Source organism: Eulemur rufifrons, chromosome 3, assembly GCF_041146395.1.
Source record: "Eulemur rufifrons isolate Redbay chromosome 3, OSU_ERuf_1, whole genome shotgun sequence".
Lineage (NCBI taxonomy): Eukaryota > Metazoa > Chordata > Mammalia > Primates > Lemuridae > Eulemur > Eulemur rufifrons.
This window is the reverse complement of record NC_090985.1, coordinates 10815769-10843710: the sequence shown is the minus strand read 5'-3', so window position 1 is coordinate 10843710 and position 27942 is coordinate 10815769. Positions and strand designations below refer to the sequence as shown.

The following is a 27942-nucleotide window of genomic DNA, read 5'->3' as shown; positions in this document are numbered from 1 at the left end:
TAGATGAACACCACACAGTTATAAATACTCAGGTCAATATATATATGCAGGTATAGATATATATATTCTGGTCACTGTTTTACACTTTAACAAAGAAAACCACTAGCCTGCTTTTTCTATTGCTTGTGCCACCCCGACTCCCATCTGCCTGTGGTGTAGCTGGCAGGAAATGTGAGCCACTGAGTCCCGCAGGGTGACCACCTTACGTGGCCCCGTCGCACTGGCCGACAGTCAGTTTCAGAGCCCCCTGCTCGTGCAGGCTCTTGAGGGCCTTGAACTCCAAGGGCATGGTGTGGGGGCTGGCCTGGGAGGTGTAGCCGTACTTGAGGCTGTCATAGTAGTGGTATTTGACAGGGTTCTGGTTCTGATCGAGTGGAAAGGGCCAGAAGCCATAGAGGTAGATCTGGTTGCAGAACCGTGTGGCCAGGGTGTACATCAGCAGGCCAGTGGTGGGTCTTTTGATGTGGACTTTGTTGGTCAGCCAATATCTGGAAAAAAAAAAAAAAAAAAAAAGGGAAAAAAGAAACGTAAGTTTGTGAATCACCCTTTCCAGGAAGAGGGAGATTTTATCCTGCCTGGCAGCCTGCCTCCTGCCACGCCAGGAGCCTTGGGGACCAGTCAAGCCACTGATCCCTGGTTCCCTTAGCAGGGGACTGAAAACCACCAGTGGTTAAGCAGCTGAGCCACTCCTCAGACTGGGTACTTTTACATACATGAGTTTAAGGAATTCTCAAAATAAGCCTGTCCGTGGATACAGATGCAGACATGGGGATCAGAGATAAAAAGTGGCTTGCCCGAGGTCACCCAGGCAGAAACGGGCGGCACCTTGACGTGGGTCGGCAAGTTTTTTCTGTCAAGGGCCAGATGATAAATATTTGTGGTTTTGTGGCCACATAGTCCCAGTTGCACCTACTGGCCCTCCGTGTAGTTGTAGAATTAGAGAGCCACAGTGCACACGGGGGTGTGGGCAGGGCTGGCCCTCCGGCAGTGCTTTGCTGACCTGATAAAGCACCTGCTCTTGCACGGTGCGCTGCCTTTCAGGGGTCCCGCTGTGCTTCCCTTTGCAGACTGCCATTCCTGACTCCGCGCTTGCTGCTTGAGCACCTTCAGATCTCTTTCCTGTCCCTGCCTACAGGAGACCCACCCTCCGATGCAGTAGCCCGTCTCTGACCACGGGTGACTCTCCGGGGGGGGGGGGGGAGGAGGAGGAGGAGGAGGAGGAGGAGGAGGAGGAGGAGGAGGAGGAGGAGGAGGGGGGGAGGAGGAGGAGGAGGAGGAGGAGGGGGGGAGGAGGAGGAGGAGGAGGAGGAGGAGGAGGGGAGGAGGAGGAGGGGGAGGAGGGGGAGGAGGGGGAGGAGGGGGAGGAGGGGGAGGAGGAGGAGGAGGAGGAGGCTGAAGGGCACTATGCAATGGTTTGCCCTGGGAGGCTGGGCTCTGCCTACTCTTTTCCTTCTAAACACCCGTCACTACATCTTGGTGTACCCACCTCTGAAACAGAGCCCCCGCCCCCCGCCTCCAGGCATCCGCTGAAGGGCAAAGAGAGGAAGCATGGAGAACTGGAGAGAGCAGGGTGTCAGGTGTGTCTGAGACACGAGTGCAGTGAGGAAGGCACCGTCTCCATTTCCCAGACGAGGAAACAGGCACGGAGGAGGTAAATAATTCAGAAGACTTGAGTTTTAGTGAAAGTTCTGTCACCAACAATCCGTGTGCTTTGGAGCAAGTCACTTCTCGCTGCTGAATCTAATTTTTCGCATTTATGCAATGATGAAGCACAGTCCAGATGATCTCCAAGATATCTTCCAGTTTCCAACATTCCAAGACAACCTAGAAGTTTCTCCAGAAGTGGGAACACGTCCATTCCCTTTGTCAGCATCCCTGCTTTCCATCACGGCTGCTCTCCCACAGGGACTTAGAGCTCACTGGGATGTGTGGTCCAACCTCTCTATTTCCAGTAAAAGCTTCCACTTTCCCTAGGCTGGATCCCTTTAAAAGCAACACTTACACCTTGGCAGAAAGGCGTAATTCCTTACCCCAAATTCCTTGCCACAGTGACCACATTTTCCTGTCTTCAGATGACCCCTGTGAGTCCCCATCCTGCATGTTCCCAACTGCCTCTCTGAAAACACCCATCCCCAGCCAAAGTACAGCCCGGTGCAGCTCCTGGTGACTGCACAGCAACACGTATGACTTTAGAATCAAACACACCAATTAAATTCCTTCCAAAAGTAAACGTATGCCAGACAGAACATTTACATATTGCTGAAAGATGAAACTGTTTTATATTATTCAGTGCTTTCAGCTAAAAGGTTGGCGGGTGGGGGGGAGGTGCAGGTTCAGACACTACTTTCCTTTTGCAAAATGGTTCCTTTAAAAAGGCAATGCCCAAAACATTCCAGAGAGTCCACCTTAAATCCTTTTCATTTGTTTATTTGGAGGAAGTGTTAGCTTCTGAGTCAGACAAGGTTAAAGATTCCTAATAAGCCATATAATTTCAGTAAAGCATGTAATATTTGATAAAGTAAAATGCATCTCCACCGCCCCCAACTGGATTGTCAGTCTGGGGTGAGCTGAACCTCTGTTTCGACATTGCTCATGGAGGCCGTGGTCCCAGATGGCCAGAAGTGGGGCAGATGGTGGGGTTCCTGGGCACATCAGGAGCCTCCTGAGCGGCCCCTCGCTTGTTCCATAAGCCTGTCACTGGAAGACCCCTTTCCTCGAACTTGCTACGATTTCATCCTGTCTGGACCAAGAAACTTCCCGGTAGCTGAATTTTCCAACTGGGATTCAGAGGGAGGGACAAAGGCAGAGAGGAGGACAGTGGCTCCGTCACTGCAAACACAATGCAATCGAAAAATAACAGGGTGAAGGGTTTGTGGGCTGACTGCAGCTCTTCATCATTGCTTCCCTGTGGGGTGAGGTCTCTATGTGACAGCTCGCTAGGCCATTGCCTTCCACCTAGCAGCCCTCCAGGCAGTTCTCTGAAACCTCTCCCTCTCCAGGTACTATCCAAGCTCCGTAGTGCAGAACATAAACTCTGCAAGATCCGGCCCCTGCCACCCCCGTCTGCAGCTCTCACCGCGCCGTGCTCCTGCTCAGAACGCACGGCCGCAGCTCCCACGGCGCCGTGCTGTTTCCCAGGCCTCCTCCATCGCGGCTCGGACCGAGATTCCTTTGCGCTTTTGTCCTGTCTCTGGGCTGTGCAGAGTGTGTCCCTCTGGGCAGCTGTGGTCACCTGCCCACCAGTCTCCTCCCTGGGCTGTGGTCTCGCAGGGCTGCGTTGTGCACGCGTGGCTTTCCCCTGAGCGGCTGCCAGTCCTGCTGTCTCTGTGCCGGGGCCTGGAGAAGCCTGGCTGCTGAAGTGAATGGTCCTGCATGTACGCTTGGTTTTTCTTTTTTCCTCTTCTATTTGTGATTCCATGAGGCCGTGGCCAATTTTCTATGGGGTAGGGAGGGGGTTGGGGCAGGCGGGTACTGGGCTCTAAGAAAAAGATCTGGAAATGTGAGGGGCAGCCTAAGGGTGGCGTGTCCCACTGAAGCCCTGGCTGGGTCTGGGCCAGACTTCCTGCTGCTCTGCCGATGTGTCCCTCGATGGTGCTGAGGTCCCTTCTCTTTGGCCACAGGGAGGCCTGGAGCTAGAAGAAACCAGAAGCAGAGCATCTGCCTTCCGTATTCACTGCTCAGCCCAGGACGCAGAGGGCTTGCACCGACCATTTCTGCCCCGTTGCCGTCTCCCTCTGAGGGAGGAGGGGTGAGCCAGGCTACAGCGGCCCCTGGACATGCTTGCTGCTGGGGTGAGGGGCAGCCAGCGTCAGCCATCCCGGCTTCAGACCAGGGAACACCGCTGGGACGCTGACACTGGGGAGCCACTCCCCAAAGAATCCCCAAGACACCAAAAGTACTGCCTGTAGCTGCTGTGTGTTTCCGAGTGGCGGTATTGTGATCAGGGTTATTAGAAAACTGCCTCCATCTCAGCTCTGCTCTGAGCTCTAGGTGAGGTCTGGTTTGGACGGCTCATTTCATGCCCCTTTCTCTCTCTCCAAACCTTCCTACCCACACTACACGGCTCCTCCCCTCCCTCCCTGTCACCCGACTGAGACAGAGCCCAACACCAGTAGCCCCCTGTCAGCATCTTACCCTTACCCAGCACTTACAGGGTGTCCTCGACCCTGACACGCACCACAGACCCAGGCCCTGCACAGGGCAGAAAGACGGAGCAAGGCCCTCAGATGGCGAGGAGTGGAACCGGGGCTTCCCTTCAGGCCTTCTGGCTCCAAGTCCATATTTTTTCCCCTTCGTGTTGCAGCCCCAGCAGATTCGTGGGCAGCCGGGAATGTGGCTGGTCTAATGTGATTGTCCTGGGACTGCACCGTGTGGCCATCTGCCTAGTCACCAGCTAATGTGGAAGGCACAGCGCTGGCTTGGGGGATGCTTGATGCTGAGGTTGGAGCTTGTTGGATAAGGAGCCCTTGCTGAGGCCACCTCAGCACTGTCTGTGCTCAACCGAGCTAAGCTGAGCTTGGAAAGCTCTGGGGGATGAAGGCAAGGGGGACGCAAACAGGAGAAAAATCCCAGAGGGGAGCAGCTGATGTTGGGATCCTCCCACACACCCCTGCAAATTGTGCTTGTCCACCTGGGCTTAACCATGTCCCACAGCGGGGAGCTCACCTGCTCCTAAACTAGTGCAGTGCATTTTCAGCTCTGACGCAGAGGTCCTCAACCTAGGTTGCATACTGGCGTCACCTGGGGCTTTAAGATGCATGGCTCTCACTCCCAGGTGCAGCCTGGACATTGAGATTTTTACACCCTCCCCCAGAAATTCAAATGTGCAGCTAAGACTAAGCTCTCTTCTGCCTGGTAGGTGGTTCTGCCAAAAGAACCCAAAGATGAGATATATTTAGAGAAAAAGAGTAAGCGTTAGGAATAGTCATCGAGTTTCAAAGACAATTGGGCCTGGAGAACTCACGTAGCTCAGCAGCCTGGCAGGGGATATAACCGAGTGAGCTGGCATTTGGGACACGTGTAAGGAAAACCGACACCTGGCCTCAGTGTTGCCATGGCAGTAGGGAGTGGTGGGGACTGGGGCATCTCAGTGGGTACCCAGTTTTATTGTTATCCAGTATGGTGCTCTCAGATCTTCTGATCTTTTTGAGTATCAGAAATCTGGATTTTTATGCATACTCTCCAAATTTTTAAATGTTAACAAACCAATTAAAAAAAAAAAAAAAAAAAACCAGCAGGTAAAGCCGTATTGGGTGAATCAAATAGGTCATGTCTGTGTAGTAAATCCGTGGGCCTTCTGGATTGAACTTGTCCTTTTCTTTCATTTCCCAGAGGAAAATGTGGGAGTCCCAGGGGCTTGCTTGAGAAGAGACAAGCTTCTCATGCAGCTGGGTGGACAGATCTGGATAAAATGCAGCTTCCAAGACTCCTGGTTCTTGGGCATTTTCCACCCCAGGGCAATTCTGGGAAGGGTTGGAACCAGGAGTATGTTGGCTGCAGCTGCCAGCTGATGCTACCCAGGGACACTCCCTGCGTGAGACCATCTCACTCCATGAGCAAATACGAGACCTAACACTGGCCAAATAAACAATGGTTTGTTTATTTTCTGATAGTTAAGGCCTTAGCAGGGGAAGCCTCTCAAAAATGAATTCCTTTTCAGGCCATCAGCACTACGCCTGGAAACAGGGAGAGAAGAATTTAACCAGCGATGAGACATCCAAGTAGCTCATGGGTGGTTCTGAGGCTACACAGACACGTGCTACACCTCCTTGTCTTTCCCAACGTGTCCCTTTGGTGAACTCTTATTTTTCCCCTCCAAAATGAAAGCACATGCATCACATCTTCCTGGAAATATTCCCTTTGTTCTGTCCTTTTCTCCCCAGCTCAGACTGCGCTAATCACCTCCATCTGATCATCATGCTTCGTGTCTGCTTCTCTGACTGTGCTTAGCAACCCAGGCTGATCATTCATTGCTGTGTGAGTGGGTCTCCTACACAAAACTCTACTGTGGTCTCCCCAAGAGCAGGGACCCCACCTTACACCCTTTTGTGGGAGGATTCAAAGGCATCTGGCTCAGTGAGGCTGTATTCAAAGCACGCGGCGGAGACAGTTGCACTCAGCAAATACCGTACGCGCTCTCCTGCATCCCCCAGCATCCCTCGTAACAGGGCTGGGGTCACGCGACCAGTTCTGGCCCACAGGCTATGACAAGAAATGTGCCCTTTCCTGGCTGATGTTCTTCGAGGGCAAGTTCTCCCACTTTCTCTTCTCTTGCCGCGGAGAACTTCAAAGCCGCCTGTGATGATGGTGTCGACCTAAGACGGAAGAATCCTAGGTTCCTGAATCGCCAATTGGAAGAGGGCCCCCGCCAACTCACATCACATTTGGCAAGAGTGAGAAATAAACTTCTGTTGTGCTAAAGCACTGGCGTCTCAGGGTGTGTTATTGTAGCACAGCCTAGAATTGATGAGCCTGACTTCTGTTGCACTCAGCAAATGTTGGACTCCAGTGGAATTGAAAAATGGAGAGACGCAGGCAAGAACAAAGCCGTGTGTGCAGCTTTGTAACTGGCCAGCTGGGACAGGAATAGAAACGCCCAGCCCCTTGGATCCGGGGCCAGGTTTTTCACCCAGAATCGCTGACCAGGAAAGGTGTTAACAGCAGTGAGGCTCCAAATGAATCCAGGGCTCAGTGGCATGGCGGACCGCTTATTTCCTCCTCTGCCTCCACAGGTAAACAAGAACTCCTGGGCGACGTCTGACGGGGACACAGGAGTGCCATTTAATGAGCAGCTTGTAATAGAAGCTGTCTGAGTTATACAGGAACAAATCACCCTCGATTTCCTTTATATCCCCTCAGTTGCTCTGGCCAATTTAGAGACTGTGTCCGTGGCGGACTTGTAGACTGTTTCTTTCCTTAGGATAACAGCTGGGTGCTAAAACACAAACTAATTAATTTTGCCTTCCTGAACGAGGTTAGCTGGATGCATCCGGGACACTGTATTGACAATGCACCTTTAATATCCCAGTCTTGAGATTTTAATTAGAAGGCAAAGTAATCTCAAAGAAGGCAGTAATTATTTTTCAGATTGGCTACCCCAATTGCCATGACGATTAAGCACTGTATTTTATGGGCATGGACAGCAATCAATGGGGATTGCCAAAATCATCTCTAAAGCACATTTGTCCTTCTCGCTGGACTCCTGGGCTGGGTACGTGGCAAGAACAGTGGCTGCTGCTGTTGGCAAAAGGGACCAAGAGGACCTTCTCCAAGAAACTAAAAACACAGGGGTAGAGTTCATAATGTCCTTAAAAAGCAGGACTGCCTCCAAGGTGGCTGTCTGGGGACACTTGGTGATGCTTTATGCACAGGAGCAGTAGCAGAGCTGGGGACAGAGATCTCAGGCTGCTGGTGTCCTGTCCCTGAATCAGCAGCCTCAGCCATCACCTGGGCCCCCGTGGCCCACTGCTGTCCTTTCTTGGGGACCACTGCTCAGGGCTCTGGGGTGCTGCAGCGTTGAGACTGCCTGGCTCTGGCTGGGGCTGTCGTTAAGAGCTGGCCAAGCCATGGGGATGCTGGAGACTGATTTCTGACCCCCAGGCCTCCAGGCCTGCCCAAGCCAACACTCTCGCTCGAGTCAGCAGGGCTAGCCTCAGATAAGACCATGCCACTGAAAACTCTCCAATGACCCCTGGAAGCCACAGGATGAAATCTGATGGCCTCTGGCCAGCTGTGAAGCTCTTGAGATCTGGGCCTGCAAATCTCTCCCAGACCCTGGTGTGCACAGCCACACTGCTATAAGCAACCTCTTGGCTTCTTCCAGGACACCTCCCACGTGGTCCTGGCTAGCAGTCCCTTCTTAGGTCTCAGCTTTGATGTCATTGCCTGTAGGAAGCCTCCTGGACCTCCCTGGGTGGTTTTGTGTCCTGCATGTTGTTCTTCCCTACCATAGAACCCCTCCTGCAACGCTGTAATTAATTGTTTGCTTGTCTTTTCCTTCCCTACAATTTAAAATTCTGTAAACAAGTGGACTGACTTCCTGCTTCTGTATAACTCCAGAAGTGGGTACTTCACAAATCTTAATTTCATTCGGCGAAGCAATGAATGAAAACTAGCAAGCAGAGGCCAGTGGATCACTTTGGGGGCACTGTCGGGAGAGCTGAAGGAGCCCGGCTTCATTTTAAATCTTTCTAGGCAGCTGCCAGGTTGGGCAGGCAAATACCATCCTAGACAGCAAGTTGCCAAAAGTGAGGAGGAAAACCAGGTAGCTGGTCACCTCAGGGGTTCTTCCTGTGACAGGGTGGGTCCCTCAGAGAGGAGAGAGATTGCTGCTCATGCCCAAGCATCACCTCTGACCCCACAGGCCCAGCAAGACCATTTCCTGGGGCTTAAACCTTCTGGTCAGATTCCGGAGTTTCAACTGATGCCACTTCAAAGAAACAAAATTATATTCACTCTCATTCACAATCAAACGAATCCAATTTCAAACAACAATCAGATACCATTTTTCACTGGATTGGCAAATATGACAAATGTTAATAACACACCTGTCGGTGAGGTTACGAGAAAACAGTCATTTTCGATAATTGTATGTGAGGGTGTACACTGGCACCCACCTCTAGGGAGGGCAATTGGCGATATCTATGAAAATTAACAACGCAAATTGGCAAAGCCACTTCTGAAAAGAGAGCCTATAGATTCGCATATGCTTGCCGATACCAGTACAAGGGTGATCGATGGAGCATTGATTATTCTGGCAAAAGACTGGAAACACGCTCAACACCCCCCAAAGCTTCTGCTTACATGAATTATGGCCCAGACTCACAGGGAACTGCCAGGCAGCTGTGAAGGAGAACGAGGCGGGGTGTGTCGATATGGAATAATTTCCAGAATTTAGCAAGGTGCAGTGCTTAAAACATGTTCCCTTATGTGTAAAAAGGGATATTTCTGGAAGGATCCACACACAACCAGATGAACAGGCTGCCTCTGGGGGGGGGGGGGGAGACAAGGGGTGTGGGGCTGAGCTTGCTTGTCCCTTTAAATCCTTTTTTCCCATTTGGATTTTTCTTTTTACTATGTGCACTGCTATTTAAAAAAATGAGAAGGAGAATCTATTAAAGATAAACAAGAGCCCGCAGCCATCTGTGCCATACACCGCAGACCTCTCTCCTTCTCTTCTCTGCAGAACACACTTCCAGAGAGGCGAGTGCCATCGGCCTCACTCCCTGTCCGCTGGAGGAGGCTGGGACCAGGAGGGGCAGGGACTGACCCCCTCTGGATGAGAGGGCCTGTCTAGGGGGACACCTCAACCTGTGCTGGTCTCGCCCTTTGTTCTTTGCCCCTTGCCTAGGCGCTGACCCTGCCCTCCCGTCCCTGCTCCCTGCTGGCCGGTGGCAGGGCCCGCTTTGCTGGTCTGTCCCCGCAGGCCCTGGCGGGAGGGGGGCTGAATCACTGCCATCCCAAGGCTCAGGCCCAGCACTCCTGGTGCCTCATTAAGCACAAATTCACAGGCCTTGTCAGCACCCGGCCAGCGGGCTGGGCGTCTGAATGAGCCAAAGAGCTGCTTTCCGCCCGAGGGCCGCCCTCTCTGTAGGTCGCAGCCTCCCCCGCTGTTTAATTAAATTAGCGCCACTCACCACCAGCTGCTGACCACGGCGTCCCACTTCCCGTGGCCACACTCACGTGCCTTGGTGTCCTTCCCCTCTGTTGCTCACCCCCCTCGCCAACAGCCAGCCAGGGCACTGTGCCACTCCGAGGGCCGGCGGAGCCAGAGGCCCCTGGGAGAGCTGCCCAGGTCGGGGCGGTGGCTGAAGCCCGCTGTGCTGGCATCAGAGGCCGGGCCCTGCCAGCTGCCGGTGAGCGTGGCAGGCCAGGCCTCTGCGCTGGCTTCGGCACCACGCTCCCCAGCCCCTGCGGTGCCCAGGTCGGCGGACTGCCTCAGACGGGCAGGAGACTTATAAGTACCCTGTGGGGCGTGGACACTCCCGGCACAGAGGTGTTGAATCACAGAGTCCCGGCATGGGAAGGACACCACCTGCCAAATGTCACGGGTTGATTTATGTCCCTTCACCACATTCATGTGCTCGAGTTCTAGCCCCCAGTACACTGGAATGTGACCTTATTTGGACATAGGGTCTTCACAGAGGTAACCAAGCTAAAATGCAGTCATTAGGGTGGGCCTCAATCCAACATGACTGGCGTCCTTATTTTTTTTTTTTTTGAGACAGAGTCTTACTCTGTTGCCCAGGCTAGAGTGAGTGTCGTGGCGTCAGCCTAGCTCACAGCAACCTCAAACTCCTGAGCTCAAGGGATCCTCCTGTCTCAGCCTCCCAAGTAGCTGGGACTACAGGCATGGACCACCATGCCCGGCTAATTTTTTCTATATATATTTTTAGCTGTCCATATAATTTCTTTCTATTTTTAGTAGAGATGGGGTCTCGCTCTTGCTCAAGCTGGTCTCGAACTCCTGAGCTCAAACGATCCGCCCACCTCGGCATCCCAGAGTGCTAGGATTACAGGCGTGAGCCACCGCGCCCGGCCTGGCGTCCTTATAAGCAGGGAAAACGTGGAGACAGACAGGCACCCAGGCAGCACGCCATGTGAGCAGGAAGACGGCCATCTGCGAGCTGCAAGGAGGGCCTGGGACAGCTCCTTCCCTCACAGCCCCAAGAGAGAACCAGCTGTGCTGACCGCTTGGTTTTGTACTTCCAGCCTCTAGAAGGGTGAGACGATGCATTTCTGTTTAAGAAGCCCCGTCTCTGGGACTTTGCTATGGCAGCCCTAATCAGCAAACCAACACGCCAGCTCTGTCTGTAGGACGTGGCCTTCCCTCTCCATGGCCCCAGTGAGGGTGCTGGGCTGCTGCCTGGACATCTTCAATGATGCTGAACTCACAGCCTCCTAAGCGACAGTCAAGCTCATTTCAGATGATCTTATTTCTTAGAATGTTCTTCCCAGTGTCCAGATGGACTCTGGCCCCCTCCCCCGACCCTGGTATTACACCTGGAACCTCACAGGCCAAATCTATGAGTCTCTCAAGGGCAGGGATCTTGTTGTATTGATTTTTTTTTTTATTCCCCCAGCACAGGCCTGGAGCCTTTAAGTGCCTAAGGAGTATCTGTTGAATGCAGGAAGATGCTCTCACACTCCTTGGAGCCTTCTTCTCTCTCAAAACCTTTCAACTTCCAAATTTCTCTGCCACTGTGGTCCTTCTCCAGCCTGGTACCCAAAACTAAATGTGATTCTCCAAGTGGAATATGATGAGGCAGAGTAAAACAAAGCCACCACTGACCTCTCTGATTCACAAAGATGTTATACAGCCCCTGATGCAGCTTAAGATCACGTTACTTTTTTGAGCAAGCACACACCCACTGAGGGTTGGTACCATTCATCCCTCTGCTTTGTACAAATGTTTTGAACCTGAGTATAGAGTTTTGCATGTGTCCATATTAAATTTCTTCTTTGATTTGGATTTAACCCAGAGATCCAAATATTGAGAATCCCCCAAAAGTCGTGTCACTGGTGAATTTGCTAGACAGACCATTGATGCTCCTATTCAAGTCATTGGTAAAAATGGGGACAGGCACTGAGCCTGGTGGCAGGTTCAACATGAATCTACTTGATTAGCATCCTTTGGGTCAGTGGTCAACAGATAGTGGAGAATCTATTAAGGACACATGAAGGAGGTGACCATGGGAAGAGTAGAGACCTTTGATGTCTATACATGTGGATGCTAATTCCAGCTCCCACCTCCTCCTCATCTGCGTCACCTTGGATAATATACTTGTCATTTTTAAACCTTAGTTTCCTTATGAATAAAAAGGGCATGAAAGTAGCATCTATCCCATAAGGTTGTTCTGAGAAGTTAACCTTTGTTAGCTCCAAGTTGCCCATAAAACGTTTTGTCAAAGTAGCTGACTTATACAAAATGACCAACCCAGGTCTACCTGTCTGGGCAAAGATTGCACTTTTCCAATTCTGCACACTTTGGAGAAGATCACGGTTGGCTGCTCGCTGGTCTTACTGCAAGTTTCCCCCTGGGATGTTCATTGGTCTTGATTTCGTTGACAGCGGCGGCTCTCAAACTTCTGCTGTGCACCAAATCTCTGGGAGCGCTGTTAGAACAGAGCGCTGGGCCCCACCCCTAGCCTTTCTGATTTAGTAGGTCTCTTGTTGGCCTGAGAATTTGTATTTCTAACAAGTTCCCAGAGATGCTGATGCTGCCCAGACCTGCTCTGGTTGGCCTGAGAATTTGTATTTCTAACAAGTTCCCAGAGATGCTGATGCTGCCCAGACCTGGGGCCATATTGAGAACCGCTGGTCTAGCTAGCACAACCAAGTGCGCCTGTCAGTAAAGATGACAAAGGCCCAGTTCCCAAATCCAGGAAAAGACCCATCTCCTTTGCTGAAAACACAGATAAAAAAGGAGTCGAGGCATCCATTTGACCTTGGTCCTTTGTTGCCTCCATGCCATCTGCCCTTATCCTTTTGGCTCTTCTTATTTGAAACATAAAAAACCCTTTTTCTTTTTCTTAATATTTCCCTCCGCTCAAGCCCATTCTGGCTTTGGCCTTCCTGACATGATTCTTCCAGGGCCACTCACTATTTCCTAGTTCTGTGCAATTGAGGAAAGTGGGTGGGGACTAGGAGCAAGGGAGACGTCCTGGGTCTGGCCTTTACCAGCCATGGGACAAGGAACTGCTTGAGGCTCAGTTTTCTTATCTTTAAAATGGGGATAATGGCAGCAGTTCTCTCACTGCAGAAGATAACTCTTAGCGTGGCGTCTGGCATGTAAGCGTTCACTACGGTAACAGGTGCGCCTCATCTATGTTTCTACGTGTCCTGGTGCAGCCATCCAGAGCAGCATTCAGAATGTGTGACTACATGGTCACCATCTGAGGACATCTGCTCTTCTGAAAGATGTCTGGGATGTGAAGGAACAGCCAAGTAGATCCGGGAGGTGACGCCAAAGGCATGGTCACAGGTGAACGGCCCAAAGAGCCCCAACTGGGTTTCAACATGCCCGTGTTGTGTCTCATATGCTCTGAACCACTGCAGTGCACACGTGGAGTCCGGATGTGCTGCGACCCACTGTGGTCCACTAGCCCTACCAGCCCACTGTGCTCACTGCCACCCTCCACCCCAGTCCGGGACTAGGGGTACAAGTTCCTGCTGCATCTGGTGCTCTGATTAGAGTCAGATAATGTTGCTCAGTTCCTGGCTGTGCCACTTACTGGCTGGGTGACCTCATACAAATCACCTAACTTGTCCCAGCATTAAGTCCCTCATTTTCCTCATTTGCAAAATGGAGACACTAGCGAGCCTCAGAGGTTGATTCTCACTTGAAACTCCCACCAGCAAAGCACAAAGTTTCCCATTTTCTCCACATCTTTCACCAACACTTTCAAAGAAATTGTTTTTGATGATAGCCATGCTAGTGGGTAGTTTTGGCAGTTTTGATTTGTATTTCCCTAATGATCAGTGGAGCACACTGTCATATACTTATTGGTCATTTGCATATCTTCTTTGGAGAAATGTCTATTCAAGTCCTTTGCCCATTTTTAAATTGGTTTTTTTGAGGTTTTTTTTGTTGTTGTTGTTAATGTAGGAGTTCTTTATATATCCTGGATGTTAATCCCTCGTCAGGTATATTATTCGTAAATATTTTCCCCCATTCTATGACTTATCTTTTCACTCTCTTGATAGATTTTCCTTTGATGCACAAATATTTTTAATTTTGATACAGTCCAATTTATCTATCTTTTCTTTTGTTGCCTGTGCTTTTGGTGTCATACTTAAAAGACTGTCGCCAAACCCAAGGTGATGAAGATCTTCCCCTATGTTTTCTTCTAAGTGAATTTCTTACAAGTAAAATATACATTTACAAATGGTTAAAATGGTAAATTTTGTTATGTATATTTTATCACAATAAAAAGGTTTATTCCCACACCCCATACCTTATAAACAGGGGGTTTATTGGGGAACACATGTTTAAATAAGGAAATAAGATTACTCTGCAAACTACAGTCCACTACTGAGACTTTAAGGTGAAGAACACATGACTGACTGATCTGACTTAGTCCATTGCTCTGACTGCTACAGTGCTGTATTAAACTGAGCTTAAATGTACTTTCCTTCTTTGGTTTCGCCCTCCAGAGCTCCTGAGTCCACAGGACGAGTCTAATCCCTTTCCCATGAAGCAGCTCTCCGCATGGCTGGTGGCAGCTGCCATGACCGCATTAGTCACAACTAATTGGTTGCAGGCCGCCCCACGTGGCTCAGGGGGAAGACAAGGGATATAACCAAGCAAGTCATGGTGCTGGCATTGAGCCCTTTGGAGGTGTCCCTACCTCCAACGCCCATGTTTCTGACGCGAGGCCACATTGCCTGTTGGCCAGGTTCCTCCGCGTTCTTCTTCTCTACAATCCCTTGGTCTTTCCTCATGTGACTTTGCTCTGTGTCTCTCCCCAGCCCATTCCTCCATTTGCAGTGAACGCCAGGTAAGGTCCACCAAGGCAGAGCTTACTGCACACACCGCCCACCTCTTCACCAATGACCTACTGGACCCTGCACCCTACAAGGCCCAGTGGCCCCACGGAGGGAGAGGACCATTGGCAGAAATCCACTCCAAGGCCCCTGAAGTCCCCTTCTCCCCACTTTCTCCCCTTGCTAAGGCAGAGGCCAGCCCTATCCATCTCCCCTGCAGTATTTCCTCCTGGGAGCTCCTACATCTGAAGATGTGGCAATCTCAGGATTAACAGCCTGTTTGTTTAAAGGGCTTATTACTGGTGCTTAATGCTATTTTGACAGATGAAAGTGATTCAATTATAGCTGGAAATAGCTCTGGCTGCATAGGTTTCTTCCAGGTGGTTGCCCATTCCTCATCCAAGGGACTGTGTCTTTTTCCTCTTGTCCCCTTGGACCTCCAAATTATCTTAAGAGTTTCCTTCCAGGAAGAAACAACATTTAAGGCATGGAGCCTAAATCCGTGAGATGAGGGTTGCTGCTGCAGACTTACTCTGTGACAGGGATGCAGTGAAAAGATGCTGAAGGGACCCCCAAAGGGACAACCTCCAGGCTAAGGGGTGAGCCTGTGTCCATACAGGCATCACTCTACCCCTTACTGAATGTCACTCCACGTCTGTCTTGGGGGCAGTGGGTTTCCTGTGTTGATACCCATCATGATGAAACCAGTGCTGGTCACAGGCTTGGGTACCCTGGGAATCACCTTTATGAGGACAAGAGTCCTTTGCGGGTGGCTCAGAGGGCTTCCCAGGGTCACATTGAGTTATGCTAAGGCCTCCGTGAAGGACATTCCAATGCACCTTGGTCAGTGGGGAGTCTGTGCACTGGGCTTCCTCGTGTCCCTGGGGCAGGGCTGTGATCTGCCATGTGGCTGGATGGGCAATTGGGCACAAGGCCTGGCCCCACGCTGGGAGGTCAGGAGTGTGGTGGGGTAACAGGCATCTCAAACTTAACATGCCCAGGAGAGAACTCTCTTTCTCAATACCCCCAAACATGCTTGGGCTTCTTCAGGCTCTCCTATCACAGAATATGGCACCGCCATCCACACATTTGCTCAAGCTCCTATCCTCAGAGTCATCTGGATTTTTCTCTTTTTCTCACCCCTTATGGTCCTTAAATAGAATCCACCAGAAAATCCTGCTGCCTCTACTTCCAAATTTGGTAGCAAACCTGACCAATCGGTTGCATACCCTATGCCACCATCCTAGTGTAAGCCACCATTATTTCCTGCCTGAAACAGTGTCACAACAAAGACTCCAGCTTTCATTCTTGCCAGAGGGATCTTTTAAAGATAGAATTCAGATCTTTCCCCTCACCTCCATGACTGCCTCTCAAACTTAGATTCCAATCTAAACTCCTCACCGTGGCCCACGGGCAGTGTGCACTCTGGCCCGGCCTCTCTCTCCGGTATCACCCCTTGTGCCTCTTCTCCTCACTTTCTCTGCGCTGACCACACTTGTCTCTTTGCTGATCTTTGAACACACACTCCCACCTCTGGGCCTTTGCACTTGAGGTTCCCTCCACCTGGAAGTTTCCTCCCCCAGATCTGCACATGGCTGGTGCCTTCTCATCCCTCAAGCCTTAGCTCAAACCAACTTCTTTCCAGAGAAGACTTTTCTGATAGGACTATTTGAAAGTATCTTATTTATCAGTAATTTATCTCCTCCTATAAGAAAATTTAAAAAAAAATTTTAATTAATTTTAGAGACAGGGTCTCCCTCTGTTGCCCAGGCTGGAGTGCAGTGGCGTCATCATAGCTCACTGTAATCTTGAACTCCTGGGCTCAAGCGATCTTCCTGCCTCAGCCTCCTGAGTAGCTGGGACAACAGGCATGTACCACCTGCCTAATTTTTCTATATTTTTGTAGAGATGGGGTCTTGCTATGTTCCCCAGGCTGGTCTCAAACTCCTGGCCCCAAGTGATCCTCCATCTTAGCCTTCCAGGGCTACTGTACCTGGCTTACAAGAAAACTTAAGTGCTAATGAGATCTGAGACTTTATCTTATTCACTACTGTATCACACAGTGTCTAGAGCAGCGCCTGGCACACAGTAAGCACTCAATAAATATTTGTTGAATGAATATATGTAGGTTTTAAAACATGTTCACAAATGGACACTCTTCCATTAAGAGGTGGGGTCTATGTCCACTCCCCTTGATTCTGGGCCACCTTAGTGACTGGCCAGTAGATTATGATAGAAGTGACATGATGTGGTCTTAAAAAGTGATGCAGCCTTGGTCTCTGGACCACTTGTGCTGGAGACTGAGCCATCACGTATGCAGTCCGACCACTCTGAGATGAGGAAGCCCCATCCAGCCCATACAGAGAGAACAGATGGAGAAGCCCTAAGGTAACACGAAGAGGGAGAGAGACGCGTGGTCAACCCCAGCTGCTCTGGCCCACACTGTTCCACCTCCAGCCAACCTGACTGCAATTGTATGAGAGACCCCGACTAGAACCATCCAGCTGAGCCCTTCCTGAATTCCTGACCAGCAGAAATTGTAAAATATATAAAATGATTGATTTTGTTTAAGCCATTAAGTTTTGAGCTGATTTATTTCACTGCAATAGATAACTGGAACAGAGGGAATGAATATTTAATATCCCAACTATTTTCCGGTGGCTGCTATGATGGGCACTAGCTCTAGTCATAGCCAACTTACTGATCCAAGTGCCAGGGAGGTCCATGTCAGGCCACTCGAATGGGAGGAAACAAACAGGAGATTGGGAATTACTATAATACTAGTTTGGCTGCGGCTGTCAAAGAGCCTCATCTGGATTGACATGGACTTCTTAATAGGAATAGTTCAGAACCTCATCAAAATTCCCTGCTTGTGTTCTTTAATACTTGGAATCCCTTTCCTGGAATCAGAGATCCAGGCCTAACCAGGAGAACCCTACTTGATCGGTTATGTCAAAACTCTTCTCAAAGAGAGTAGATTCCATTGCTTTGACTCTTTCTGTCTCTTTCATATCACCTACATGAAGTTTCTTCTCCATCTCAGAGACAGGACCTTGTGGACAAAAACATATCCCATCTTTGGAGATCTTAGACCAATCAATAAGATGTGCTCTGCAGAGTGAGAGAATATTACACGAGGAGGTACAGATCATGATAGCATTGAATGTCTCTACTGACATTGCCCATTTTACTAGCATTTCACTTATCTCATCTTGTCTTCATGTCTTCCAATGTTACCATCCCTACCCCTATTTTACTGATGAGGCAACTAAAGTTTAGAGAGATTAAGGTGATATATTTGAAGTTGAGTGCCTCGGATCCCGATTTTCTTAGAAATCACCCACCTGGGATGGTATAATAGATACGTGACATGCCAGCCATTGTCCTCCTCCCACAGTCCTGGCATCTGTTCCCACTGAGCCTGGATACAGCCCCAGGATCACTCTCAGCGCAGGTCTCCAGGCAGGCACTACCAGTTGGTCAAAACTGGCATGCCAGATGAAAGCCCCTTGCCGAACCCCCTCATTTCCAAGGAAGGGAGGCAGAAGGCCAGGTGACTTGCTGAGGTCATCCCGAGGAGGTGGTAGAGCTGGCATGGAAATGCATCCGGGAAAGGGACATCGCCTACCAAGCACCCCCCACACTTAGTGATGGTCCCCCCACCCCGTGGGGAGGCCGCTCACCCGCGGACGGCGTGCAGCAGGCGCAGGGAGGGGTATGCAGTCCGCACGTTGACACGGTGCTTCAGGATGAGCTCGTTGACCCACTCGACGCGCTCCTTGCCGCCCCTGGCCATGAAGGCAGGGATCCACAGGATGCTGCCGTTGAGGCTGTGCAGCCGCTGCAGCAGCTTCTCCCGCCACGTGGCATTGACCAAGTCCTCGAAGGCGCGCTGGATGACCGAGGGGTTCATGGTCACCAGGTCTGTCTTGAGCCCCACATCCCGGGCATACTCTTGCACTGGGGCCAGGTTGCACCTGCCGGGGAAAAAGGCAACATGGTTCTTTCGGGAAAGCTGAGAGCTCTTCTTGTCTTGAACTCGATCCTGTCCTTTGCCTCTCCTTGCTTCCTACACCCAGGGCATCTCTCCCCTCCTCACGGGCCCCTCGTCATCCCTCCTTCTCCTCCTCCTGCTGCTAATGTTTACTGCGCTCCTGCCACATACCTGGAACTTTTCTAAGCCCCAGGGATGTAAAATGCCTGCCTTATAGAGTTCGGGAGCTACGAGAGGGGGAAAGAAACAGGTGAGCCAGTCCTCAGCCCTGGCCCCCGCTAGCTTTGTGACTTTGGCTCTCTGTACCTCAATTTCCTCAAACCCGGGGTACAAACAGAACGTTCTTCACAGGGCAGTTGTGAGAATTAAGTGAGTTCAACGTGAAGGGCGTAGAATAGCACCGGGCAAGTGCTAAGAGCCCAGTGGATGCTAAGGGATGACCGCGACGATCTACCTGTGAAAAGGCATCTGTGCGTCGAGTCTCGCTGTGGAAGGGGGCGTGTGAGCACACAGTGAAGTTCTGATCCCCAAACACCGAAACACCTGTGAAGTCACTCTGCACACGTGATCCTGGGGAGGCACCGTCTCCCCAGCCGGGCACTGCAGGCCCCTGGGGCTGTCTTGGGACCAGCGCCCCGTCCAGCCTCAGTTTCCAGCGGCCTATTCTCGACAAAGGCGTCAACCTGCCTTCCTGCTCTCGTGCCCCCCCGCAGGCTGCTTTTGCTGCCTCCTCGCCATTTTCGCTGCAGTCAAAGCCACAGTCCGACCCACCTCTTCTAGAAGCCTGCCCTGAACTCCCCAGGAGGTGCCACGTCCGCAAGCTCATTGTGTTTTGCGTGCAGCATGTCCTCCCGGGACACACAAGCCCGGGTCCCCCACATGGACGAGGGGGGGGTTCTGCTGTTTCTGTGCCTCCGATGGGGTGAACGCCAGGCAAGGAGAGCTGATGGAAGACTGGGACCGACGGGGACAGAGACATCCCCATGAGGAGCTTTGCCACCGCTGTCACTTCGGCAATGTCACACGGGGGACCCCTCTGTGCTGGGCACAACCTTGGGCTGGAGCTCCAGAGACAGGCACGGTCACTGTGCTTCAGAGGCGCTCACCGCCTGGGGGCGAGGCGGGCGGGGTGGAGAGAGTCCACAGAGAATGAACCCCTAGTGCGCCCTGCTGTGCAGGAGACACAACTCACAACCTCACGCTGTCCTCACTCTCCGTGCGGGGCTTTGGGCTGCAGGATAGCTCCGAGCGCAGGGCGTGGAATGATCCCCCAGATGGGACGAACCTAGAGGAGGGGTCCCAGGGTGGGGGCTGGAGGAGCTAGTGCTGCCACGGGGTGCTGTGTCCCTGGCAGCAAATGTGACGTCTGTACACAGTGGGGCCGTGTAATCTTGTCCTAAAACACCCCTCAAGTCCATCCCAGAGACATGAAGAACTTTGAGAGCCACGTGCATAGGCCTAAGGGTCAAAGGACACTGCATTTTCTGGAGTAGCTGTCTCCTTGGCATTTCGGGTCCCTACTTTCCAAGCGTATGTAGACAGGTGTGGACCTGACTCCCAGGTGTGAGGCGGCAGCAGCCTCTCAGGCCCACCTCAGACCTGGTCACTGCACTTTAGTAAGCCCAGGAGATTCGTGTGGGGCGCACGGGGCTAGGGCGCAGGCAGTGCTCAGAACGGAAGGACCTCAAGGCTGGCCAGTCCAACCCGCCCACTTTACAGATGATGAAACTGAGGCCCAAAAGGGGGAGTGACATGCTCCAGGTCACCTGACAAATGGGTAGCAGAGTCAAGGCTGGGCTTTGGATGCCGCACCACTCACTTTGCTGTGAAAGTGTCTACAAGGAAACTGTTGGCCGAAGTCTGCTGTTGCCTCTGCTAATTCCCAGGGCAGGGCCCCGTGGGGTGCAGAGAGCTCACTGTTGACATTCATGACTCACATGACTTACACGTGTGGCGCTAGGTCTGAAAGGCCTCCCTCGACACTGCCCGGCACCCCTGGACATGCTCTGACACCCTGGGAGGAGGCATTTGCCCCCACGCCCTCACCTTTAATGCCCACCCTCACTCCTCCTCTGGCTTCCGATCAGATAGACCTGCCACACTTCCTTCCTGCCTGTCCCCTCCCCCCAGCCTCCCGCTACCAATCTGTAGCCTGGAGGCTTTGCAAAGCAGGGATTGAGGCGTGGGCTATGCCCTGCACAGACAGACCCGGCAAAGGATAACAAAATTGGAACAGCTTTGGCTGCCAGGCCACGGTGGCTCTTCAGTCCCAGCGGGTGCAGGCGTAGGTAGAGACACCATCTCTTCCCGTGTCCTGGGGTTCAGAGAACTCTATCATAAGGCTGCTTCCCAAAGCCCCAGGACAAGGCTCTCTTTGCATCCGGACTGTCCCCACAGAAACCTGAGACCCGGAATGCAGCTCTGCCAGGGCTGGGGAGCTGTTCGGAAAGAAACTGGAGGCTCTGTGTGCCCTACTTTTGACCAGGGGACAGCAAGGCCTTGTTTCCGAGTCTGTATGGGTTGGGGGTCAGGTGTCAGGGCCTCAAGTAACTGTGTCCAAATGTCCCAGGCAACTGAAAACTGAGAGCTGATATTTAGAGAAAAAGATGGTCAGGTACAAAATGCAGGTTTCCCTGTTACTCCCTCAATTCCCAGATTGTGACAACAGGATAACAGAGTTACTAGGTGAGCACCACCTTCCAGGACACTTAAAAGAGTTTTGCAAACTTGGTCCAACAACTGGCCAGCCCAGGAGACTTTCTTACTGACCTTTTGTGCCAGGCCCTAGGGGGTCAGCAAACTTTTTCTGTAAAGGGTCACATAAGTAAATATTTTCAGCTTAGCAGGCTTTGTGCTCTCGCTATTGCAGCTCTTCTGTTCTGCCCAGCTACTCCACACTGCCCAGCTACTCCACACTGCCCAGCTACTCCACACTGCCCAGCTACTCCACTGGCTTTGCAGTGAGGAGAAGCCAGGACGGTAGAAACCGAGTGGCACGGCTGTGTTCCAATCAAGCTCCATTTGCAACAGCAGGCCCGGGCTGCCGCCTGCCCACCTCTGCTCTGGATCAGTGATTCTCAACCTTGGCCGTCCAGCAGAATCACCTGCGCTCCCTGGGTCGCCCAGGCCCCTGCCGCCCCCACCCTGACCCCACTGTTGATTTAACTGGTTTGAGGTACAGTGTGGACACTGGGGACAGAGCTCCCCAAGTGACTCTGATGAGCACTCACGGTTGAGAACGGGGGAAACTCAACCAGTGCACCTTGTTTCCGTCTCCTGGGACACCTAGCCGTGCTCGACGTAAACACAGCCTACCTGTGGGCCCTGCCACGGTTGGTTACCTGATGACAAAGCTGTGTGTGTCGATCTCTGGCCCACAGCCGCTGTTCAGCAAGACCCCCGAGTTGCCCACGATGGCACAAGTCCGGAAATGCTTGTTCTTCAGCGGCGAGGTTCTGGGGAGGAGCTCGTAGAGGTTCTGGGACACGTTCATTGTGCTGTCTCGATCGAAGATGTAATGAATAATGTCTCCGGGCTTCAGGGTCCCCTTGAGGACAGAAATGTCCTTTTCAGCATCCAAGAACTTTAAAATTTGCTTCCTATGAAAACCAAACACACATGAGGACAATCTCCACGCTGCCAGCTGCCCTTTGCCAACCCAGCTTGGCCTGTGTCCCCCACAGGGGAGCTGCACCCTGCAAACAGGGGGAGCACGCTGAGGGGCCAGACGCCCTGGAGAATGGGTGCCAGGCAGGGATGGCCAGAAGAGGCCCACAGGTGACTACGGTGGTGGCCAATCTCGTGGTTGCTGTGGTTACACTCTCTTCCTATGAGAGGTGAAATAACCCCATTAGAACTGGAGGTGAGCTCCTCGTGAGGACCCCAGAAGGAAGGAAGGGGGACCCACCATTCTGGTTTGCCCAAGACTGTCTGGTTTAAGCACCGAAAGTCTCACATCTCAGAAAACCCCTCAGTTTTAGGCAAACCCACACATTCGGTCAACCTATGTCACAACCCCCGCTCTTAGGGGGATTCAGGGCCATCATCTGACAGGGTGTCCTGAACCAGGAACAGGACGCCAGATGGAACATGTCCCTCATTCCTCACTGGCCCATTTTCTTCCATGGAGCGTTTCTTTGGGCAAAGGGGCTGCCTGGGGTGAGCAGGAGTGTGGGTACTGTGAGGTGTGCCCACACTTCCACCTCTGAGACAGAGAGGGTGGCCTGCCATCTGGGAGCTGCTTGGTATTGTGTGCATGTCCCCCTGGCCCCCAGCTGCTGTGTAGTGGGGCCCTGGGGGGGTTGTAAATACTGACACCTCCCTGGCCCCAGAGCAGGGCTCCTTTGTGCAGGCGCTGGGCCTAGAAGGATGGATGGATGGAAAGAACGTGAGCAGGTGAATGAGGGGTCAGGCGAAAACACTTGCCCGAAGCTGCTTGTTTGCTGAGTGCAAAAGTCAGCTGAAAATAGCTGACCTGTATGGAAGTTGTTAAAGAAATTAGCAAACGGCTCTGCCCCTTTGCACGTGTCCTTGGAAATAAATAGAGGGAGGACGCTAGCTGGGGAGGCCATTTTCTCCTTCAAGCTTTGGTCTCTTCTCTCTAAACGCTGTCTCGAGTACTTATTCTATTCCTTCCTATTGGCCTCGCCTCTCCTCTCCTCTCCTCTCCTCTCCAAACACCGTTTCGAGTAATTATTCTTTCCTTCGCTGCAGAGCTCAAGAGCGAAAAAGTAGCCGCAACACCTTTGTATTGTTTCAGAACAAAGGTGATCGAAAGACAGCTCTCTAGGCTGCCAGGTAGCTTTGAATCTGGGGCAGGAAAGTTCTCAAATCTAGCGAAGCACACGGAAGGGACGGGGTAGGATCAGAAAGGGGTGGGTGTCCTTGGACTCAACAAGGAAGTTTTACCCAAAATGCAGCCTGCCCCCCCAGGAGACTGGGGACCCGAGCTGGGGGTTTTACTTGAAGAACTGTCTAAATCGCCCAAAAGATTTTTAGCAATGATTCAAGTCACAAAGAGAAACGGGATACTGAGACTAGACAAAACTAAGTCGATTCCCTGCAGAGAGCCCCCGGCTAGAACAGGTACGAAGATGCTGGTCTTCGTTTCCCGAGTCCCACAAGCTCAGAATCTTCGTGCACTTCGAAAACACGGGACTCCGCGTGGCTGCCCTGTCGTGCGGGCGGTGGCCCTGACGGCCTGGGGGTCTGAGATGTTCGCAGCCCGTGTGGCTGCTCGTTCCACCGCTTGGGGGAAACTTTAGAGAATTTGAAAGCTCTGGGCTGACGCCTGAAAGATCCCCAGTGGCCCAGGTCTCGGCGTGCTTTCGACAGCGCCCCGGAAACTCCAACACTTGCTCAGGCTCGGGGGCCTCTGGTGCAGCCAGGGGGCTGCTGGAACACACGCTCTTCTTCCACCCTTCTTCCTTAATGACCTGGATTGCGTGCCCTCACGCAGGGAAACCACTCTTGCCGAATAATTCGTATCTCTCGATAGAAAATAGGGACATTGTTTTTAATTACTGTGCTTTACCAGGGCTTATATAACTGGACAAACTAATACAGTCTGGAAATTGCTAAAACCCTCGCAATTACCCCAAAGTATTTAAAAGCAAAGAGAGCCCCTAGAAAGCCCATAAACAAACACCTCTGTGAGTGAATTAATTTCTAGCTAGTTAAGTGAAATTACTATCAGTTATTAAACATGATTCCGTATCACTCACAGAATTTTCTATTAGGAATAATTTTGGTGATTGACTGAAGTGGAAGGAAAGAAATTCTTTTTCCTTCTGGGTGAGAGCACATCGTTTCTGCCGGGTGACTGTGCCGCAGGCTCCTTACGGAAGCCACGGTCTGGCCTTCAAAAGTGGGGTGAGGGGGGGACTGCGAGTCGGCTTGTGCTGGCAGGAGGATTTCGTTCCTAGGTGGCGTAGTGGGGCAAACGGCGGCCCCCCAAATGTATATCTAACTCCTACCCCCAGGAACCTGTGAATGTGACCTTATTTGGAAAGAACCTCTCCGCAGATGTAATCAAATTAATCTTGGGAATGAGATCATCCTGAATTACTTGGGTGGGCCCTAAATTCAACAAGTGTCCTTATAAGAGACAGGAGAGGAGAGTACACAGACACAGAGGAGGCCACGTGAACACAGATCAGGTGGTGCAGCCACCGGAAGCTGGAAGAGGCGGAGGAAGGGTCTCCCCTGCAGCCTTCAAGGGAGTGCTCAGAATTCTGGGCTCCAGAACTGTGTTCGAATCGATTTCTGTTGTTTCAGGCCGCCCAGGTGGCGGGAATTTGTTAGGCAGCCCTAGGGAACGAATGCAGCGGGCTCGCCACCTGCACAGTGCCCCTGACTGAAGGGGGCAGCTGTTGGGGCCACAGGATGGGGGCAGAGGACCCACCAGGGGGGCTCTGAAGAGGTGCTGAGGAAGGGGTGGTGGGTGGCAGCAGGGTGGAGCCAGAGTTAGCGCCTTCAGGTGGTTTCTCAGCTGCCACGTCCCCAGGGCTCATGCCTTTCTATTCCCCACACCTGTGCATGTACCAAAACTGAGCCTCTAGAACGAGGGGGTGGGCCATTTCCCTTTTGACAGCCTACTGGGGGGGGTGGCAACTCCCTGCTTTGTGTGGTGACACTTCTGGTGGCTGTTCTCCTCTCCCTCCCATGGTGACAGCCAGGAATGGCCATTAAGGCTTTCCCCATCCGGTCCTGGGGACCACCCCAACCCCTCCCCATTCCCTACCTCCTGCTTTGTCCTCTGTAGCACTGTGCACAAACACCAGATCTCAACTCTGCATGCAGGAGGCACACTGGCATGCCTGGAAAACTCCTAATTATCCTTCAAAGCCCATTGCTCTTGGTCCTCTTACCAAATGAATGACTCTCTCAGTACAACCTCTTTTATGTGCACCTATTTGTAAGACACAATGCTCCCTGTGTGTATCATACTGTGCTGTTCTGTCTTTGCTTATATTTGTGTTTCTCCACCGAGCATGTCTGTTCAGCACCTGGGTCCCCAGCACAATGTCTGGAAATGAATAGCTGGGTTTTACTGACCAATATCTGCTGAGTCAATCATGGCTACATCAAAGCTAAGTGCCCCAAATGCTGAAGTTGTAATTCCTTCTCTACATGCCCATTCCCACCACCTAACCGAATAAAAACGTCACTCTGCAGAGACCAGGACAAAAGCTGCTCTCTGGCTAAACAGACATCTGCCTTCAGGGTCGGGTGTCAGGTCAGCTCCTGGGTCTCTCTAATTCTTCATTTTCATGCTGTGGCACAGGGGCAGCCTATGCTTGCCCCGAGGACTGTGGCCGGGGGCACCTCTCTAAGGACAAATTGGAGGACTGTCACAGAAAAAGGGGACGTGGGTGCCAGGTAGGTCCAAATCAGAAAGGACTCCTTACGCCAGGAAGGAAGAGGCCACCTGTGGCCTCCACTGTCCAGGTCCCCTCTACTGCTGACCTGCGCCTCACTCCTCCTGAGCCCAGGACCTCAGCAGGTGTTCCTGCCTCCTCCCCGGCTCGCGTCACTGTCCACGTGTGCTGGGCCGCCAGGCTTGCCTCGGGTTTTTATTTCCAACTGATTGCTTACAGATGACACCTGCCCCAGTGGGAGGTAAACATTTTATTTCTACCCTGACTTCCTTAGATGATGGAGAGCAGCAATTTGCTGGCTTGTGCAGCAGAAGGCCAAGTCTACCTCTTGTCCTAGAGGTAATTGCCAGTACCTGATCCGCAGAGAGAGCGTCTGGTTGTGTCTCCATTTGGACGAGGCTGGCTGGATGGTGTGCTTCATGCTTTCGTTACTTCTGTCAACAACAGCTGGCGATGAGGAGCCGTTTATTACAACTTCAGCTCTGGAAGGGGGGAAAAAAAAAGGAAGAGGATAGACGTGATCTGTTAGCATGCCGATGACAAGTCTAATAGTTTTGTTTTTGCACAGGCTTGAATGTAAACCCCTTCAGAAGAGCAAAATTGCAGTTATTACCTGAGAAGAGAAGGAAGTCTATTTATCTTCTAGAATGCACAAACTCTCTCCCTCAGGTATAAACTACACGCATTCTTGGAGACAGGAAGGGGGGTGAAAAATTGTCTTTCTCCTGCCGCCCCCAATGTTTCCTCCCAGTGAGGAGGAAACACTCTAGCAGTCACTGTCAGAATAGGAATATTTCTTATTCAAGCTATTGATAAGAAACTCCACCAGGAGCAGGTATATTAGCAGCAAAGTATCAAATGATAGGCTTAGACACTTAAAGAGAAAACAAAAACTCATTCCAGGACAATGTGATTGTAGCTGGTGGCTTCTCTGTCCTCCCCAGTGTCCCTTCACTCTCTTACGGGTAACCCTGAGATGGCCCTTGGCACATCGACCTTGTTGGGGAGTTCCCTGTGCGGTGTCTCTCTCTCCTACCAGACCGCGAGCAGGATCTCCCTTGTCCATTGCTGTGTTCTCTAATGGCCTAACATAGCAGGTGCTCAATAAATAAGTGTTTGTTGAATTTGAGTTTGAACTTGATCCTGGGGTAGGGGGTGGTTTGGGGCTGGGCTGGATGAAGTTGCTGGCTGGCTTTGTATGCCCTGGGCGGATCACAGTTCTGGGTACACATCATCTTTCCGCCTGACTCAGGAACGCCAGGCATTATGGGACCCACTTGAATTCAGAGGCTTGAAATCTATGCTACTAGGTGTCTAAGAAACTAGGTTACAATTCTATCTTTAAAGGCAGCGTAAGAGCCAGCCTGCTTTCTGCCGGCTGCACCCAGACGCATGTGGGTCACATCCAAAGTTCTTTTTGTCTGGGCTGACAGCAGATTCTCCCAGTTAGAATGATAAGTGGATTTGTGATGCCAAATTCTGGAGCTTTAAAGAGTTCAAACCAAACGTCTCTGTCCGCTGCATTTACTTTGGAACAGCCAAGTTAAAAAAGATGAAATCCTGTTAGCGAGGGCCAAATCCAACGCTCTATTTTGACTTTTGCAGGTAGAGAGGAATTCATTTAGGGGCGGACATCATCTCGCCCATTCCCCTCATCCGCCCTCCTCTGTTGCTCAATATTTCCGGTCCTGTGGCTGATACTACTTGTCTTGGATTCCAATATATGTAACTTTGCAGAGGACAGAAAATTTGTAAGAGTTTTGAGCCGGGCACGTGGACTCCTCCCGGCATGCAGGCCTGAGGGAGCCTCTGGGAGGGCACGGAGTCCTGACCCTTTGCAATTTTTACTCTTTTCGTGAAAGAAGCAGAGGGTATGGTGGAAAGATTTCATAAGTGTGTGGTCAATCACTTTGCCTCCCTGAGCCCCAGTTTCCCCATTTATAGAAAGACGGTGTGGAGGAGGCAGATATTATATCTAGCTCTGAGGTTCTAGAATTCCAAAAGGGCCACCAATGGTCCCTGCATGTACCGCTGGCTGCCGTCTCGTGGGGCTCTAACAGGAGCTGGTGTGGCGGCATCCCTTTG

The 27942-nt window shown here is 51.6% G+C and overlaps 1 protein-coding gene across 2 annotated transcripts in view; it reads right to left on the bottom strand.

Moving 5' to 3' along the window:
- Positions 1-202: 202 nt before the first annotated feature.
- Positions 203-27942, bottom strand: part of ST8SIA2 (ST8 alpha-N-acetyl-neuraminide alpha-2,8-sialyltransferase 2) — a 63594-nt gene continuing 35854 nt past the window's right edge. For both annotated transcript variants that reach the window (XM_069465765.1, XM_069465766.1), the window contains 4 exons: positions 26211-26339; positions 21820-22077; positions 18168-18461; positions 203-488 (listed from right to left, as the gene is read on the bottom strand). In XM_069465765.1, coding sequence (XP_069321866.1) covers positions 203-488; positions 18168-18461; positions 21820-22077; positions 26211-26339 — 967 coding nt within the window. The remainder of the gene's footprint in view (positions 489-18167; positions 18462-21819; positions 22078-26210; positions 26340-27942) is intronic.